Raw genomic sequence first — 17,535 nt, 5'->3', positions numbered from 1 at the left:
GAGAAAACAGTGAATAAGCAGGCGTCCCAATACTTAATTCAAACAGTGGAGCCTCATAGCTCCAGTGCAAAACTAAAGAAGTCAACTTCAGACCTCAGGAATGTGTTTGTAAATGACTGTCTGACCACATTTGGAGTAAAACATGTAAAACAAGCACTGAAGTAATAGAAATGTTATACACAACTTACTGCAAGAGATTCCATTTGCTACAAAGCAGGCGTTTCGCAAGACAAAAGGTGAGAAGTGAGAAAAGAGAAAGTTTGGAACGTCAGCGAGAAAGCATGCAGCCCAGCGGACTGGGCAGGAAATAAGCAGGGGTTTGGTTTGATTGATGCATGCGAGGCCAGAGAAAGAGCTAACTGGGAGCGAGGAGCAAAGCCTAGAGCTCTCTCATTTCAAGCCAAGCACAGAAGCAGAAGCTCTTAACGGGACTCTGCTGGGAGAGCATGGAGGATCTCACACTATACCCTCAGCTCCCCCGTCTTACAGAAGAGCTGACTGATTCAAGGGTAGGGTGAGCGTATCGTTTCAGTCCCATGAAAAACATGTATCTCCATCTTTATCCATTTTTGTTTAACCCTGTCGCTGTACCCCTGATCTGTACCCTGTGTAAATAACTCTGGGTGAATGGACCAATAGAAATGCTCTAATGTACTTAATAAACTCTTACTTTTACATTGACATCCATTCAAAGATAAGACCAAGTTTGCCATCTCTGGTAAAGTCATTATTTTGGAGATACATGGTTTTCAATGGTCAGCAACAATATGCAAACCAGCAATGTGTCTTCACTAACCCTTTCCTCTGGCAGTGTGGGATCCAGGGGTGGAAATGACTAATAAGACCTTTTCTCATTTACGTACTTTGTCAGCACATTTTCCCAGTTTTTTTATTTTATATTAGTTTATTTCTTATTAATTATTCCACTAAAAAACAACTAAAATATTAAATATTGATGGTTTGGCTAGTAAGTGCTAATAGGACACGTAAAGCCAGCCACGCTCAAAGGAAAGCAATGGGTTCCCAGCTCACCGCACCAGCTAACAGGCGCCTATGCCGGCCAACAGTGCTTAAGAGTAATTAGGAGAGATTGAGCCCTGTCCTTACCTGGAGAGAGCACGGCCAATCACACTCTTTTGGATTCTGGGCCGCTCACGAACTCACAACCCCCCCCCCCCTTAAACTGGTTGGCTTTGGACCAGCATAGGGCATGATTTCATTTGAGTTTGATGGTTTAGCTGGTCCACCAATATGAGCAGTGTGACCACACTGGTCGACCAGCATGACGACCAGCTAGGGTCAAGTTAGCCGTGCTGGTTAACCAGCTTAGCTATCAAACTCAAATGAAAACCTCAGCTGGTCAGCAGCTTACAACAGGGTGTGTTTTCCCCTGGACGACCTGAAGCTTTTCAACCACCTTGACCAGCTTAGACTGAGATCTGGATTTACCATATTTACTGGTATTGGTATGGCTTAGAGCAGCAGTACCCCTACTTAAGCCTACTTTAGTCATTTCAGTACTCTTTCCACCCCTGCTAGGACCATAAACGGGACCTGCAATGTTTGTGGATATCTATAATAGCTCTTCTTCCCAGCAGAGTTTAAAGAATGCGAGGTTATCTTGATGCAGCATAACCCCGAGGCTGCTCTGGAAGCAGGCTCGAGAGTCAGAGACAGAGACTGAGACAGGCATTTCACTCACAGAGCTACCGCAGAACAATCGACAGGCAGAAAATGTAAGAGATAGATTGAAATGGAATCTGAAATCACCTCAGGCAGGTCAAAGCACTTCACTGACAACCTAATGTAGTGTAACAGGGTGGTAACTATGGCTCTCTACCATGCATCATAAATGAGAAGCTAACTGCTACCCTAATACACTGCTTATCATAATACACGTACATAGTTCACATAGTCCGGTAGCACAGCTTCTATAACTGAACTGTTCATTAAATGATTCATGAAGGAGACAGGTGGGTCCTACCTTTTCCTCAGTCTCAGCAGGCTGGTTCGTGATCACCCCATCTCCAGAGGCTTTGGGAAAGGTGGCTTTGCAATTCCGCAGCCACTGAGAGATGGGAGAAGCCAGGAGATGGTGGGTAAGCTACAGGAAAGCTCAGTGTTTTAATGAATGGTTCTCAGAAAGACTCAGAAAATCACACGTACTGAGATGGCCGCCTCCTTTCTGTTGTTGTAAGTATCCAGATACTCCTGCAGCTCCAAAACACTGAACTTCATTTTTTCCAGCAGTCCGTAAGAGACGATCTAGAACCCACAAAGTCAAAGTCAGCTTTCCTGTTGGTCTTTCTCACTGAAATAAGAAAGAATGTGACGCTGGGGAAGTTGAAGTTGAAGGGGAAGTCTGCTGGGTGGTGGTGAATGGGGCCAGACGTCTGAAAGCTACATCACACAGTGTGTATTTACATTAGATGGGTATGGATACACTAGGACTAAACATATTCATGGCTGAGGGGAACATGCAGGACATTCTGTGGGGTCCACAGTCCACAGATAAAGTGTGTTTGATCCATACTACATATTGGCGCTGTCAAGCAAAAACCTTAAGTACTAATTATGTAAAGCTGCTTTGTGACGACAACAGTTGTAAAAAGCGCTATACAAATAAATTTGACTTGACTTGACTTGACTAAAAAGATTGTAGTGGGACACCCCAGTAAGTTTAGCCCCTAGCCTATAGTCCGCCAGCAGGCCAAAAGTGTCATTACACACTTCTATTACCAGGGAACAGCCCCATTAGTCTGTACAGAAGTCCCTGTAGTCATTCATCTTTCACTTTTCAACCACAAATCAACATTGTTAAGATTTCACCTTTCAAACGTCTTTTTGCTGGATGTGTTGTGGGTTTGGATAGTAAATAGAATTGCTGTATTTGTGTTATAGACACATCACCATCCATCACTATCACTGTAAAGAAATCAGTCAATAATTCCCTCTGTTTTCACACAAAACCACTCTAAATGACTCTGTTTACAGCTCTACTATGAAAGAAAAACAATGGAAATTTAGTTTTTAATGAAAAATTAATGATTTCTTGAACCATCATAAATGAACCATGATTTATCAGGGGTGAAATACATGATTACACTAAATATTAAATATTCTGATATTAATTGAGCTTAAGATAATGTCTGAGGATGTTTTAAGTAAATATTCTAAAATTTTCTAAAATGAGATTTAGTAGAAAGCTGAACCTTTTCAGGTATTTCCAACCTTCTGGATTGTCTCTGAAAGAAGGTAAAGTGTGCTCAAAATTCAACCAGGCTGGGTACTTTACTCCCACTGTACTCACAGTATCAGCGTCGATGAACAGCGTGGGGCACTTTGAGTGCAACGTCAGAATCTGAGACGACCTTATAAACTTCGCTCCTATTCCACGGAGGCCCTCGCCCAGATAACTAGCAGCATCGCAGGTCAAGGCACAGAACTTGGTCTGGATACTCTAAAAGAGGGAATAAAACAACACTGTCATGAGCAGGATGTTGTTGGATGCAATGAAATCTTACCAAAGACCCAGCAGGACCCCCGAAAGCCCAGCACGACTCCAGGCCTGTCAGCTTTGTGAGATGGAGCTCAGCTAAATAGCTTAATGAACGGTCAGTAGATTAGTGGTGGAATTCCTCTTGTTTTGATCATGTTGATAAAACCCTGCCCTGGAAAGGATCGGGATTATACCAGATGTACTTGAGATATAAGTTGAGATCAGTCATTTTAGTAATGAGAGCAAAAAACATAGTGTACGTCTTTTCTCAATACTTTTATCATCCTCCTCCTGCCAGCAGTGGCTAAAACCCTCCCTCTCCTCCCTCATAGGTAATGCAGTCAATCCTCTTCGAATGTCTTAGGTTGGTGGTGTTTTGTCAAAGCGACCTTGAGTATGAAAAAATATCCTTTATAAAGAATACTTTTTAAACTGATTTCTAGATTTAGATTTCTACCCTTTAAGCCTATTGTCAAATTGACCAGAACAGTATGTGTGTAATTATTAATATGCATATATTAACATACATAATATAAACACATTAAATTGGTCCATTTTCCATTTACATGTTCATTACACTAATAAAGCCCAGCTGAAACGGCTACATGCTCCAAGAAAATGTCTGCAGCATAACAGGTGGGTTAAGTGTCCTAAAAAAAACAGAGCACAGCAGGACACTTTGGAGAAACACTGTCCATAAGGTTCATAAGTAAATAAAGTCATAATACAATAGTTAGAAATGGTGGAAATGGTGAATCCAAACTTTTGAAGAGCCCACCTGGAAGAGTGAGGAGAAGACATGGAAGGTGTAGACAGCGCAGGAGCCGTCGGTATCGGCCACCAGCTGGTTCAGATGAGTACGCCAGGCCTCCTCAGCGTCATCACACACCGCCGGCTGGAAGGCGGCCAGGATGGCTGAGAAGAACGGGGACGGAGGAGGGGAGGAGGATCGAGACTCCAGCAGGAGATCCTCTCTTTCCTCTTCAGCCAACACAGGACTGGGCTGCTCCCCGAAGCCACTGCATGAGTGAAGGCTGGACCACAGAGACGAGAGACACAAAAAGGCCGTTAGACAGTGGTGGATTTGGGGTGTCCAGGGTGAATATTAATCTCTCAGAGATCTGAAAAGAGCTATACTCTATATACAGTGCTGGTCAAAAGTTTGGGTACACTTAGAGTACACCTTAATTTGATTATTTACATTTATAGCACATAGCTGATGCTCTTATCCAAAGCGACTTACAATATTACTCATATTACAGAGAAGGGGCCAGTGTAGTGTTAGGAGTCTGGCTCAAGCATTCTTATTGGTGTAGCACAGCATAGTCACCCAGACCGGGAATCGAACCCTGGTCTCCCACATGGTGTGGTAGCTCACTTGCATGTAGTGGTGTTATCTGTTGCCCCACATCAACCACAATAATCCATACAAGTGGATTATTCTCCATTTGTAGGGTAAAAATGAAGGCATGTGGTATTATATAGTGGCAGAAATCTGTTTTAGATGATTTGAAGGAGCCCAAATCAGGATTGCGTATTTGCCCTGAGGTCCACTTCTGTTTGTATGAAGATTTATGTACAGAAATTTTACATGATCATTTTCCGGCCTATTTTTATATATATATCTTAAAATTAACCAAGCTGATTTTGCTACTGTGCCTTTATGACTGCTTATAATTGATTACTCTCCCTTGTACACCATCCAGAAGGCTGCTTATAACTTCAGTGTGAATGGGTGGAGCTTAACTGTGGACTAAATATGTGGATGTATACATATATTTTTGCTTTATGTGACATCAGTGAATGGGCTATTTTTGCAATTCAGTTCAATTTCAGGCAAATTAAGGTTTGATATGAGGCCGTTTTATGTAGCCAGCCCTTGCCTTGACCCAGATTCAATATTCTTTCAGGTAGCTTCATGAGCAGACTTGAAGAAGATACACACATGCTGAGATCCTTGTTAGCTACTACAACTACTTGTTATCTGGAAATAAATTCACACATACACTAAATGTCCAAATATTTGTGGACACCCCTTCTAATGAATGCACAAAGCTACTTTAAGCTACACCCATTGCTGACACACAGCATGTCCAGGCCTTCTAGAAAAGCAATATGCCAATAGAATAGGACTCTCTGGAGCAGATAAACATGAACCTATTGACACTAAGCTGCATAATGCCAGGCATGGGCTAGAGGGGTATAAAGCCCCCCAGCACTGAGCTGTGGCGCAGTGGAAGAACTGTGTTCTCTGGAATGATGGATGGTGGAGCTCCATCCAGTACTTTTGGGATGAGTTGGGGAGTTGGGTGATCATCCTCCAACATGCTGACCTCACTAATGCTCTTGTTGCTGAATCCAGAGAGCCCTACCTGGACAGTAGAGACAGTTACTCCAACAATAGCAGGATACACTCTTTTTAATACCCTTGATTTTGAAGGAATGAATAAGCAGATGTCCCAATACTTTTGTTTCTGAGGATCAAATTTATGTAAAATGTTGCTTTCCTTTCATCTTCCATCTAAACTAACATTTTTCTTTACTTTTTTTTTTTATTCAACATATTTATTTGAGTGGAATTCAACTAATCAAATGACCTGATGCCACATGAAGTCATTTTATTAGATTAAATAAATGGTCATATCCTTATTCAAGCAAATATTTGTCTGGTAAAGTTCTGGAAAGTACCTTTAGATAAGACTTGGGCCTGAAATTAAAAAAGCCTCTGGTTTACACTAACATATTCATCAGACAAAGCTGCTTGAAGACCATACCTGGGTAAGCAGCTAGGTTCTGACTCCATGTCCCCCTTGTCATCCCCATGAATGTCCAGCATTAAGCTGTCAGAGTGGCTGAACGACTCGTTAATGCAGAGAGAGATGTCGTCCTCATGGATGCTCGTGTCCTCGTCTTCCACAGACAACTGAGTCTAGCGATGAAAGGGAAGAGGAAGAGGGTGGGTGAGTGGACGGAAGCAGTGAAAATGCAACACAACATTGGTCTTCAACTGGAAACGCAACAGCTGTGAGGAACTAGGCTCAGCTATGCTGTAGCTATTTATAGCTGAATGAGTGAAACATTAACGTGAGAACAAAAACAGACTGTTACAGTCGTGCCTTTGTAGTCGAGCACTCGGTCATGCGTGATCTTATCCTGATTATGTGCTTTAGTTTATGTCCATCTATAATCATAAATCTATGGGTCAGTCTAGAATTGGGGGTACATTTCATGTCTCCAGGATAAACCTTTGATTATTTTCCAAAAATTATTAAATCATAGTTTTGAATAATAAATCTAATTATACTAATTCTTCACTATTGATGATGCGTTATGTATATTTTGGGCACAATTTATACACAAAATATGAACTAAATGACTCCCAGTTCACACATTACTGACTCTATTTGCCTCCTGATTTATAAATGTAACTGGAATTGTACATAAAATAATCTATTTTTTTATGTATTTTGTTTACTCTATTAACAGTGTAGAATATGTGATTTCAGTAATTAAAATGACTGTGAATACAAAAAAAAATGTGTCTTGCACACAGTGATGTCACTTCCTGGAGGGTAGGGACATACGTCAAACTTCTAATCTCATTATTTTGCATAAAATGTTGAGGACAAATCACTAGTATATTCATTATTGGTGAGATCTGTTATTGTGATATTGAGTGAATCTCCTATTCAGTTTTGGAAATTCATAAGTTTGATGAGTCAAATCTTTCCATGCTTGAAATGTACCCGCAGTTCTTCAATAGGCCATAAATAAACGTCCCAGTAAAGCTATGAGTGGCTTACTGTAAAAATTGGTTCACTGAAAATTGTATACTATAAAATTTCTCCTTTAGCTCAAAGGTGGCTGAGGGGCCAAGATCATCAAAAATCTTGCAAAGTTGCTACCAGGGGACAGAATAGAAGAATAGAAGAACCATCTTTGGTGGCATAATAAAGCCTTTTTGTAAAAAAAAAAAAAAAAAAAACGTGAAGAAACACTACAAAGGTTTAAAGGGTCTTTACCAATTTTAAGTCTTATAATACCCACAACTCCTCTATTAATAAAATAATTCTTAGAAATAAAAAAAATTCTTTAAGGAACGGTTCTTCTATGGCATCACAGAACCATTAATAACACCTTTATTTAAAAATGTTTTTTAATGGTTTTTAGTAAAGTCAGTAGTTCTATTAAATGGTCCTTTGCCTGGTTCAAGGGGGAACCCTACTGGGGTGTCCACAAACATCTGGACATATAGTGTATCTATGCCAGCGCTGTCATGCAGAGACCATATATCTTCAAAAACAGCTGCTTTCCAGAGGAGGGAGCAGTATGTCCTTCTCCTGAAGCACTGGATTGACAATTAGGTAAACATTTAGAAACTGAGACATAGCTTTAATAATAATCAGAAACAAAGTCGGCTTTGTTTTCTCTTCCTGCTCTGCGCCTGTGTGTTGTTTCTGTTTCCTCATGTGATCTTCAGCTGTTTTGTGCTCTTGTCTCCGCCCTTGTCTCCACCCTGGCCCCGCCTACTCATTAGTGTTCCAGCCTGTGTCTCCTTTGTAGTCCATCCCTGTCATTATCCTCCCCAAGTGTTCCTGCTTGTGTCTGATGGTCTTATCCCCCGTGTTTGCTCTGTTCCTGGTCTAGCATTGTTAATGTAGATGTATGGTCACTGTAATGGGTTCAGGTTGTGGGAATCTGGCAGTTGCGCTTTATAATATGTCAAAATTTCAAAGGTCAAACTTCTAATCTTATTGTTTTATATAAAATGTTGAGGATAAATTGAGTTAAAATTGTATAAATTGAGTTCATCTTAAGCTTGAAATTAGCTGATGGGCCTAGAGGACTGCACAGCACTGAAATCTCATTAAAAACCAAAAGCTGCTATAAAGGGATCTTTGTGTGACGCCATAGAAGAACCATTTTTGGTTATGAATGACCAATAGAAATGCTCTACAATGACTTTTTTCTATTGAAAGTTAAGAAGATTTTTCCTTCTCCTGTTCACAGGTTACATTTTGGAGATACAAGATTTTTTAAAGCAGTTTTTCAGCTTAAATTCATGCAGTTCCATCCCATAAACAGCATTATATTATATTAGTACATTATATTAGCCTCTCAGCTCAACTACGTGACTATGAAATAACATGTAAACGTGATTTTTCTGTGAACTGTTCTTTCAGCAATCAATAAACTGCACAGAGGCGTGTTTATATTATTATTATATTTTAGCTAATTTAAAGAAAATACAGAAAAAAAAGAATTATGGACACACTAACCTTTACAGACTAAGACACTCCATGTCGAGTTTGTGTTTTTTCTCTTTAGGGTAATTTCTCAGTGCTCAAATCACAGCAAATTCAGGAATGTTTTGAAACTGTTGAAATGTTGGGAAACCAAGACCCCACTGGTCTGGTCTAAATTACTGTATATGCGGCCCACAGGCAATGTGTACGCTCCCTTCCTCTGCAGCCCCGCCATGCTGAGGATGTTAGCCTGCCACCCAACAAGAAGGCGTACACATTGCCTCAGTGGCTGGGTTAGAGCCTCTCCCTGTTGCCAAACCAAACCCAAGGAGCCCTGAGGGCAAAGCAGCGGTAGGCCTTGGAGACGGTTAACGCAGGGAAGAGGAAGAGTTAGAAAATAGAAGCCGTAGAGCTAATGCTAGTGTTAGCAGATTTTCATGCTGTTGTGGTAAAGTGGAGAAATCCTAGGTTCTTTAAAAGGAAACAGTAATTGAAAACCAAGATGTCAAGTATATCAGCTAGCCATGAGACACTAAGCAGAAACAGCCCGAACAGGCTGAAACACCACAGAGGCATTCCTATTTAGCAGTGTTAGTGAAAAACTCCAGAATGGAGGTGCGGTAGGAGTAGGAGTGTGTGGGCCCCAATAAGTCAGCCATTCTGAAGCCCTTATTCACCCGCGGGGTCGAGTCCTCGGGCAGAGAGGCGTTGAGGCTCGGTACTGGGGTGGGCAGAGAGAGGGGCTCAGCTGGAGAGGCATCCAGAGAGGTAGACAGAGAGTCCATGTGGTTGACCTGCTCAGTGGGGGACATGCTAACAGTCTGGAAAGAGAGAGAGAGTAACATTACTTAACCCTCTCGAACCTAAACGCCTGTATGTGTGCTCAAACCTCAAACACACTGCAGATTAGTTTCACAACCAACCCTGAACACGCAGGAATCACTGATATATCACTGAATAATAGGTCAAAAATGAATAATTATTGGGTACTAGTTAGGTTAATCAACAAGAAGTAGGTACTCGATAGTAGGTACTATGATTCATGCTTCCATTAATTAGTAGATACTGAGTAATTATTAGATACTGACTAATTAGCAGATGCTGAATAATTACTAACTAAATTAGTACTGAATTATTACTATTAAGTATTAGATACTAATAATTAAGAGGCTAATAATAATACTGAATTATCACTAGCTGCTAAAATAGTACATACTGAATTATTACCACTTGAAATATTAAAAAGAAAGAATTATTATACTTATTTGTAGATATTAAATAATTAAAACTTATGAAATAATTATTTGTAGGTACTAAATTAGTAGATACTGAATTATGACTGATTAAGTTAATAACTAATAATCATTTGGAGGCTAATAAAAATAAAGAGGTACTGAAAAATCGCTAGCTACTAAATTAATAAAGACTAAATTAGTAGGTGAATTATTACCACTTGAAGTAATTAGCAGATACTAAATAATTAGTACTGGAATACTGGAATAATTAGTAATAATTATAATAATAATTTAATAATAATAATTAGTTACTGAATTACATACTTAGTTACTGGATGACTGGTAGATACTGAATAATTAGTAGGTACTAAATAATTACTAGACACTAATTGGTAGGTACTGAATTACTATTAAAATGAGTAGATGCTGAATAATAAGCATGTATTGCGATTTCATAAGTGGTCATAATTCAGTACCTACTAATTATTCAATATCTAAATGTATTCAATAATGAAGTAATTAATCATTTTAGTACCTACTAAAGTATTAATTATTCAATATGTACTTATTATTTCATAAGTACTAATTATTCAGTACCTATTAATTTAGTACCTAGTAATTAGAATGGTTACTACTTATAAAATAATTAGTAGATACTGAATAATTAATACTTGTTTAATAATTTTAGTAGGTACTAAATTAGTGGGGGAACTGAATAATTAGTGGGAACTGAATAATTACTAGATACAAACTTAGTAGGTACTAAATTATTACTACTAATGAAATACTATTGTAGATTCTGATTAATAATAATTATTAGTAGGTACTAAATGAGTAAATACTGAATAATCAGCAGGTACTGGTTAGTAGGTGTTAAATGATAACTCTGTAGCAGATGTTGACTCACGAGCTGCGAGGTGGACATGATGTGGCTGACTGTGAGCGAATCTTCCTCTGAAGACTCGTCCGACTCGTCATCTCGAGCGATGGGTCCCAGGCTGGGAGAACTGCCAGATAGCCGGCTCTGCTCCTCCAGAGGCTGTGGCTCCACCTGGTCCAGACTGTCCATGGAGCGCCTCCGCGCACCCCAGTTAAAACTGTCCACCGTCTCACCCTGACACAGAGACAGCGCAGCGATGGGCATCGATTCATGCTTCCATTTACACAAGCATTAGGTAACACACAAGAGGGAGGCGGGATCATGCTGGTCAGGCTGAGGCTGAGGGTGAGTGAGAAGGCTTTGTAGGTTTTCATACAGTATGGTGATTCTACTAAAACCTACAGAATAGAGGAAGAATCCATGTATTCTGAATCCGTACATCTGAGTACAACTACCTACCCTCATTGGCCACACCTACCATATACAATACTGGTCAAAAGTTTTTGAACACCCCCAATTTTTCCAGCTTTTACTGACACTGAAGTCCAGTGAATAACCTAAAACGGTACAAAGTCTACACAGAGGTTCCTTAAGAAAAATTCCAGATAAAGTCAGATTGTGGTGAGTACAGTTTCCTACGCCAGTGGTTCTCAACCTTGGTCCTGGAGGCACCCTGCTCTGGACATTTTAGTGGATTCCCTGCTTCAACACACCAACATTAGTTCATTAGTAATCAGGTGTGTTGTGAGCAGGGAAAGCACTAAATGGCGCAGTACAGGGTGCCTCCAGGACCAGGGTTGAGAAACACTGTCCTACACCATCAGAAGACTCTTGGAGACTGGTGAAATCTGAAGAGGTCTGGTACAGGACCTCTGCAGCATCACAACAGCATCAGAAAACCTGTTTCTGAGAGTCCACAGCAGCAGCTTGTGTGATAGGCAGCTCAGATGACAACACCTTGTAGCTCAGCATCTTAACACTGGACCACTGGTCTGAGTTTCAGCTGTGAAGAGAAGAAGACCTGGAGCTGCAGGTTCGACTGCAGGTCGAATGGCAGTAAGAAAGACAGTCATTGCTAAGATGGCAAAATAAGGAAAGCAGGCTTGCCTGGGCCATGCAGCACCGCCAGTGGACTACTGAAACAATTGGGGGTGTTCTAAAACTTTTGACCAGTAGTGCATTGTAGGTCTAGACCTACATCTACTGCTACACAGTTTTCAGTCCCTCATCACTCCTGTCCATCAACAAAAAAGGCCTACTATAGAAACACCACTGACCAGATATTATTTGGTGGACTATTCTCAGCGCACTGGGAGGCTATATGTCCATATATACAATGACCAGGTTCAACAGTTCAAACTAAGGTGTTCCTCTAACTTCTGAACAGGAGAGGAAACAGTCAAATAGACATTTTGAGAGAAAATTCCTTGAACTTCATCAGCAAAACAACAAATCTCCTCCACTTTTATCACTATTGATTTCACAAAACTGCCCAGAGAGCCACGAGGGAGGAGGAGAAGAGTGGGTGAGGAGAGTTATCTCAGGGGAGTGACCAAGAAATGTGCAGCAGTCTGGTTTTAACTGCAATGTCTTCTGGACACCAAACCCAAAGTGTAAAAAACCTACATGGGAATTTGCCTTTTTACGCCTTCCAACTTACTTCCTCAAAGACACACATATTCAGACATAACTACAGCAGAGGAAGTTGGGGTCAGGCCCAAGGTCGGCCAGTTGTTGTTACCATCTAACACTGATGTTCCGTCACCCCCATTTATCTGAACTGCTAAAAGGGGAATTCCATCAGTAGTTTGGCATTGTAGAGAAACGTATAGAGACAGGGTTGTGCCCAATGGTGGCGATAGAAGCCAAGCACTACTTTGCAGAATGCTAATATATAAAATAGCTACACATGATATACAGTTGAAATCAGAAGTTTACATACACTATAGAAAAATACACATATGCATTTTTCTCACTGTCTGAATTTATTAACTCAAATGTTGCCAATAAATCTATCAGAAGCTTCCAAAGACATGACATCATCATATGGGCTGACCCAAATTGTTTAAAGGCATAGTAATCTTAGTGTATTTAAACTTTTGCCTTTAAAGAAAGTTATAAAAATTGTCTTTAAAAAATCCCTCTCATTATTCTGGCAAATAGAAATAATTTAGGTAATCCTAACTGACCTAAATGGGAAACGTTTATTCTAAATTCATGTCAGACAGTGAGAAATAAATGCATATGTGTCTTATTTAAACTTCTGGTTTCAATTGTATATTATAAAAGTTAAAAATATTATATTTTGTACATACCAGCAAGGTAAAATAATCCCATTGTTTATCAGATTTACCAGCCTTTACCACTACACACATAACATCTATAAACCCATGATACTATAAGGTGCACAGGTCCTATTGTACACCAAATAAATGCCCACATTTCCATGGTAAGCTGGTAAAGCAGTAAGTTTCTCCACAATGAACCATTTCACGCCAAACCAAGCCAAGGACATCTTCACACCTGAAATCTGGACCAATGTTCATGTTTTTGTCGCATTGTGTACATTTGATATCTTCACTATACTTTCTCCTTATACATGATATTGATTGGTTTGATTGGTTGGTAGAGGGCTGTGAGTCTGATGTCATAGTGTTGTCAATTTAGTGGGTCGCTTTCCCAGTAAAACGTCAAGCTCAGAACTGGAGACGAGCTGCAATCCGCCAAATGAACGAGCTCGTCCTGCAACAGCTAGATAATCACAATGTATTTAATCGCCTTCTATTGTTTAACCTCTTAGTGCATAAAGACTTATCACATAAGGTGTATTACTCAGTAACTACAAGGACTTCTGTACAATCTGGTGGGGCTATTCTCTGGTAATAGAAGATTGTAATAACATTTTTGGCCCACCGGGGGTCAATAAGCTTTTTAAAGTGTTAACAGGTGACGATAGTCTGCCTCAACTTCCCGTAATTGGTCTGAAAGTCTAAACCATCCAGCAAACGAATCAAATAATTCAGTTCAATCTGGACTGAGACCACTTCTATTGGTCAAACCAAATCTTGGAAGCCAAACCAAACCTTTCGTACCTGCAATTTTTGTTTCTGACCAAACTGAAAAGTCCAAAATTGAGAATGTTTACATCTCAACCACTAAACTCCATCTGTCTGTTTAGTTTACCAGTATCAAACGTGCTCCAAAACCCATCCCAAACCATGCACAATGAGCTACACCATGCAAAAGACTGCAGACAGCACTGTAGGTAATGTGTAGTAATCCATATCTACTTAAAGCTACAGTCCAACTTCTCAATACAGCACAGCACACCAGCATGTAGGAACTTACCTGGAGCTCCTTCAAGGTACAGACATAGACAGAGAGAGGAAACCATATAATACAGTGTCAGAGCCAGACAGACACTAGCAATAGTTTCCCTCATAAAGCACCACACATTTCCCAACCCTCCAGTTTGAGGACGACTAAAGGGGTTCTACCAGTCCGAAAGGTCCATCAACTTTGCTTGAGTTTGACTGAACAACTGATGAAAAGGTGTTGGACTGAAAAAGCCTCAACAATCTTTCTCTTGAAGGCCTCTCACCTCTCCATCTTCCAGCTCTACATCCAAAAAGTCAAAGTCCCTGAAGACGCGGAACTGCTGTTCCGACGCCGTGTCGTCCATATTGTCTGGGTCCCGAGTCCCGTCCTCCGAGGAGACCAGACTGGGCTGGTGGTCAATCAGGTCCAGCTCTCCACAGGACGAAAAGATCACCTGGAGAGCAGAGAGAGGTCTCAGTATGATGGGCATGTCCCAGGACGTTGTACTAGTCTTTTTGGTACAGTAAGTAAGAGTTTCACTGACCGAAGGGTTCTTAGTCAGCCCCACTTCTTGTCCACACAGGGTCAACACATTCACCAGCTTCTCCCGCGTTCTCTTCTACAGGGTGAAATGTGAAGGACAAAGAATGGACAAGCAGTGATCATGCCAGTCTCTCACTGATTACTGATTAAACCAACAGTTCTGCTGATCAGACAAATGTCCCGTGCCTGTAGTTTCCTGATATGTCAAAAACGTATTACAAGCAGAAGTGGTTTTGCCTTCCTTTAGTTCTGCACAATGAGGCTAATCTGCATCTCAGGTTGTTGCATAAACCTAAGCAGACTTGCTTCTGACACTACAGGCCTTACTGTTCTCTATACAAATGGACAAATGAGCAAACACAATTTATCCAGCCTGAACCGGACGTCAATTTGACAGAGGAAAGACAGTGGACTCAGGTAAACACTGAATTTTAGTTCACTCAGGTTGACGTCAAAACCCAACGTCCAACATCAGAGAGATGCTGAGTTTCAGGTACTTAACGCATATCAACATCTACCAGTGTTAGAATTTCACATTATTCAACGTTAACATCATGAAATTTAGCAGACGTTGGTTTTTTTTCACCATATCCCACAATATGACGTTAGCATGTGCCGCTTAGAAGACGTTGGATTTTGGCTATTTAAAGCAACACTATGGAAAATTGGCATTTCTTGCTCCTGGGCTCCCCCTACAGTCAGGGAGTGTAATTCACGCTTTGAGCCACCACTAGGGGACGCGTTTTTCTGGATAATCTGAAAGATACAGAACCATCACTGAAAGGTAATGTGGATAAGCATGTGGACTGAGGCGGTGGAGTGATATTACAAGATTTGACATGAATATGACTGGGGTTACTCATGTTACACAGTTCTATACAGATACATAGTGCAGTAGCAGCCTTCCAGGCTTGGAGATAGTGAAGCTAGAGATGTTCAGACTTGCCTATGTTTCTGTGCTTTAACTTTTTTTGTCTGATGCCTTAGTTAAGCAGGGTTGTGTCCCAAACCACACACTACCACACACTACCATACAACTACAGTGTTTCAAAGCTAGCCATTATTAGAACTACATTCATTAGTGTAGTCGCCTTAGGGGAGTAAAGACCTGTGTGAGTTGGGATGCGGCCACAGTAACTTTAATTCACAGCTTTACCGTACATCATTCCGTGAATAAATCAGCATGTATACATTTTCAAAAATGTGTTTTATACTGATATCAAAACAATTTAATTTAGTAAGTCCGGTCTAAAGGTCCAGAGCTTAGATTTTAAGGTTTTTAAATAGCTTTTTCCTGCTAGTTATCACATGGATCATGCAAGACTTACAGCTTTTGCTGTCATGCGTGAGTCATATAGACCTTTCTTCCCATATTTTGGTCTGATCGCAGATGTCAGTCTGAACCCAAAGGGATCATATTACTGCTATGTATTTTTATTATTTATCTTTTTCTCTTTTTTCTTTTTTTTTCTTTTATTTTCTATTTCTCTTTTGTCTCTTTTCCTATTCATGTCTACCCTTTTTATATTCTATATTTTATTTATTCAATAATTGCTCTTTGGGTCTAACTAGGACCGTGAGACCACAATTTCGTTCCACCCCATGTACCACATGTGATGCGAATGACAATAAAGTCTCCTTTATTCCTTATACTTTAAAGCAAACCAGGACTAAATTCTAACCATGTATGATTTTCTAGCTTGGTCCGGACCAAGGGAACCAAACTGCAAGAATAACCACACCCTAATAGGGAGGGAACTCTGAGAACTTCTCTAAGACCCTCAAGCATACGTATAATTGAGACGTATGAGTGTGAAGAACTTGGATTCCTGAAGTAAAGATTTACCAATCTTTAACATCTCTACTACAAACAAGCCTCCTCATGGAACCAAACCTGGGTCTTCCACGGCATCTTCACTCAAAGAACCATTTGAAGGAACTTTATTTCTAAGAGTATAGTTCTGGTGCTGGGCATCTATTCCTTAACCCCTGCTGTCCGAGACCCACCTGAGAGGACTGCGGGCGCTTCCAGCTGACGGGAACCAGAGCGTGGTTGTTGTTGTTGGAGCCGGAGGAGGTAGAGGAGGTGCTGCGGGTCACCGCCACCACACCCCTCACCTTACCATCCCGCCCTGGAGAACCGTGCAGCTCGTCATAGCGTCGGCCGATCACAGGCGTCTGAAACACACACACACACACACACACACACACACACACACACACACACACATAGAGAAACAGTAGATCAAAAACATCATCCTAGGTAGTGTCGTGTATCCCGTCCCACTGCCACTGTGGCTCTCCTCTCTTTCTTCTGTCAGAGCCAGACAGTCAAACAGCCAGAGCCAAGAGCTCCCTCAGTAAAGCAGCACCTGCTGGACGAGCGCGGCTCATTCCCCTCCAAGTCCTGCAACTCTGCGTGCCCAGACGCTTGGCTGGAGACACACTGAAAGACTGGATTCGGACTGGAAGGGCTTTTCTCAGGGCTTCCCTGGATCCACTTGCCCTCAGTCTCTCTCTCTTCCAAAAGGGTGCAGACAGAAGTGTGGAGTGTTGGAAGCCCCTGAAGGCGCCGCTCGCTGTTCTCCCTAACTCTCACTTACTTCGGATGCGCGGCACCACAGCCGGACTGACATCATTTCCTGGAATTCATGCGGCAGCACAAATAGATCCCTGTTCGGTTCCCACACTCTAACTCACTTAGCCCTCCCACACACCTTCAATAGCCGAGGGAAAGCTAAAGAACTTCCTCTGGAGCCTCTGGAAACATGTTAGCCTGAAGCAGAGATGAAGAAACTACCACACAAACAGAGC

The 17,535-nt window shown here is 41.1% G+C and overlaps 1 protein-coding gene across 7 annotated transcripts in view; it reads right to left on the bottom strand.

The window, feature by feature from the left end:
* Nucleotides 1–17,535, bottom strand: part of frya (furry homolog a (Drosophila)) — a 143,235-nt gene that overhangs the window by 9,026 nt on the left and 116,674 nt on the right. For 4 of the 7 annotated variants that reach the window (XM_072691491.1, XM_072691488.1, XM_072691490.1 and 1 more), the window contains exons 49-59: nt 16,729–16,899; nt 14,723–14,797; nt 14,462–14,632; nt 10,888–11,094; nt 9,423–9,566; nt 6,274–6,428; nt 4,278–4,533; nt 3,311–3,460; nt 2,167–2,265; nt 1,985–2,068; nt 189–206 (exon numbers count right to left, since the gene is read on the bottom strand). In XM_072691491.1, coding sequence (XP_072547592.1) covers nt 189–206; nt 1,985–2,068; nt 2,167–2,265; nt 3,311–3,460; nt 4,278–4,533; nt 6,274–6,428; nt 9,423–9,566; nt 10,888–11,094; nt 14,462–14,632; nt 14,723–14,797; nt 16,729–16,899 — 1,530 coding nt within the window. Of the gene's footprint in view, nt 1–188; nt 207–1,984; nt 2,069–2,166; nt 2,266–3,310; nt 3,461–4,277; nt 4,534–6,273; nt 6,429–8,778; nt 9,567–10,887; nt 11,095–14,461; nt 14,633–14,722; nt 14,798–16,728; nt 16,900–17,535 lie in introns of those variants that run through there. The other 3 variants (XM_072691489.1, XM_072691493.1, XR_011980601.1) reach the window with 2 other exon arrangements.

This window comes from Salminus brasiliensis, chromosome 11 (assembly GCF_030463535.1).
Source record: "Salminus brasiliensis chromosome 11, fSalBra1.hap2, whole genome shotgun sequence".
Taxonomy (NCBI): Eukaryota; Metazoa; Chordata; class Actinopteri; order Characiformes; family Bryconidae; genus Salminus; species Salminus brasiliensis.
This window is presented reverse-complemented; position numbering and strand designations above follow the sequence as displayed.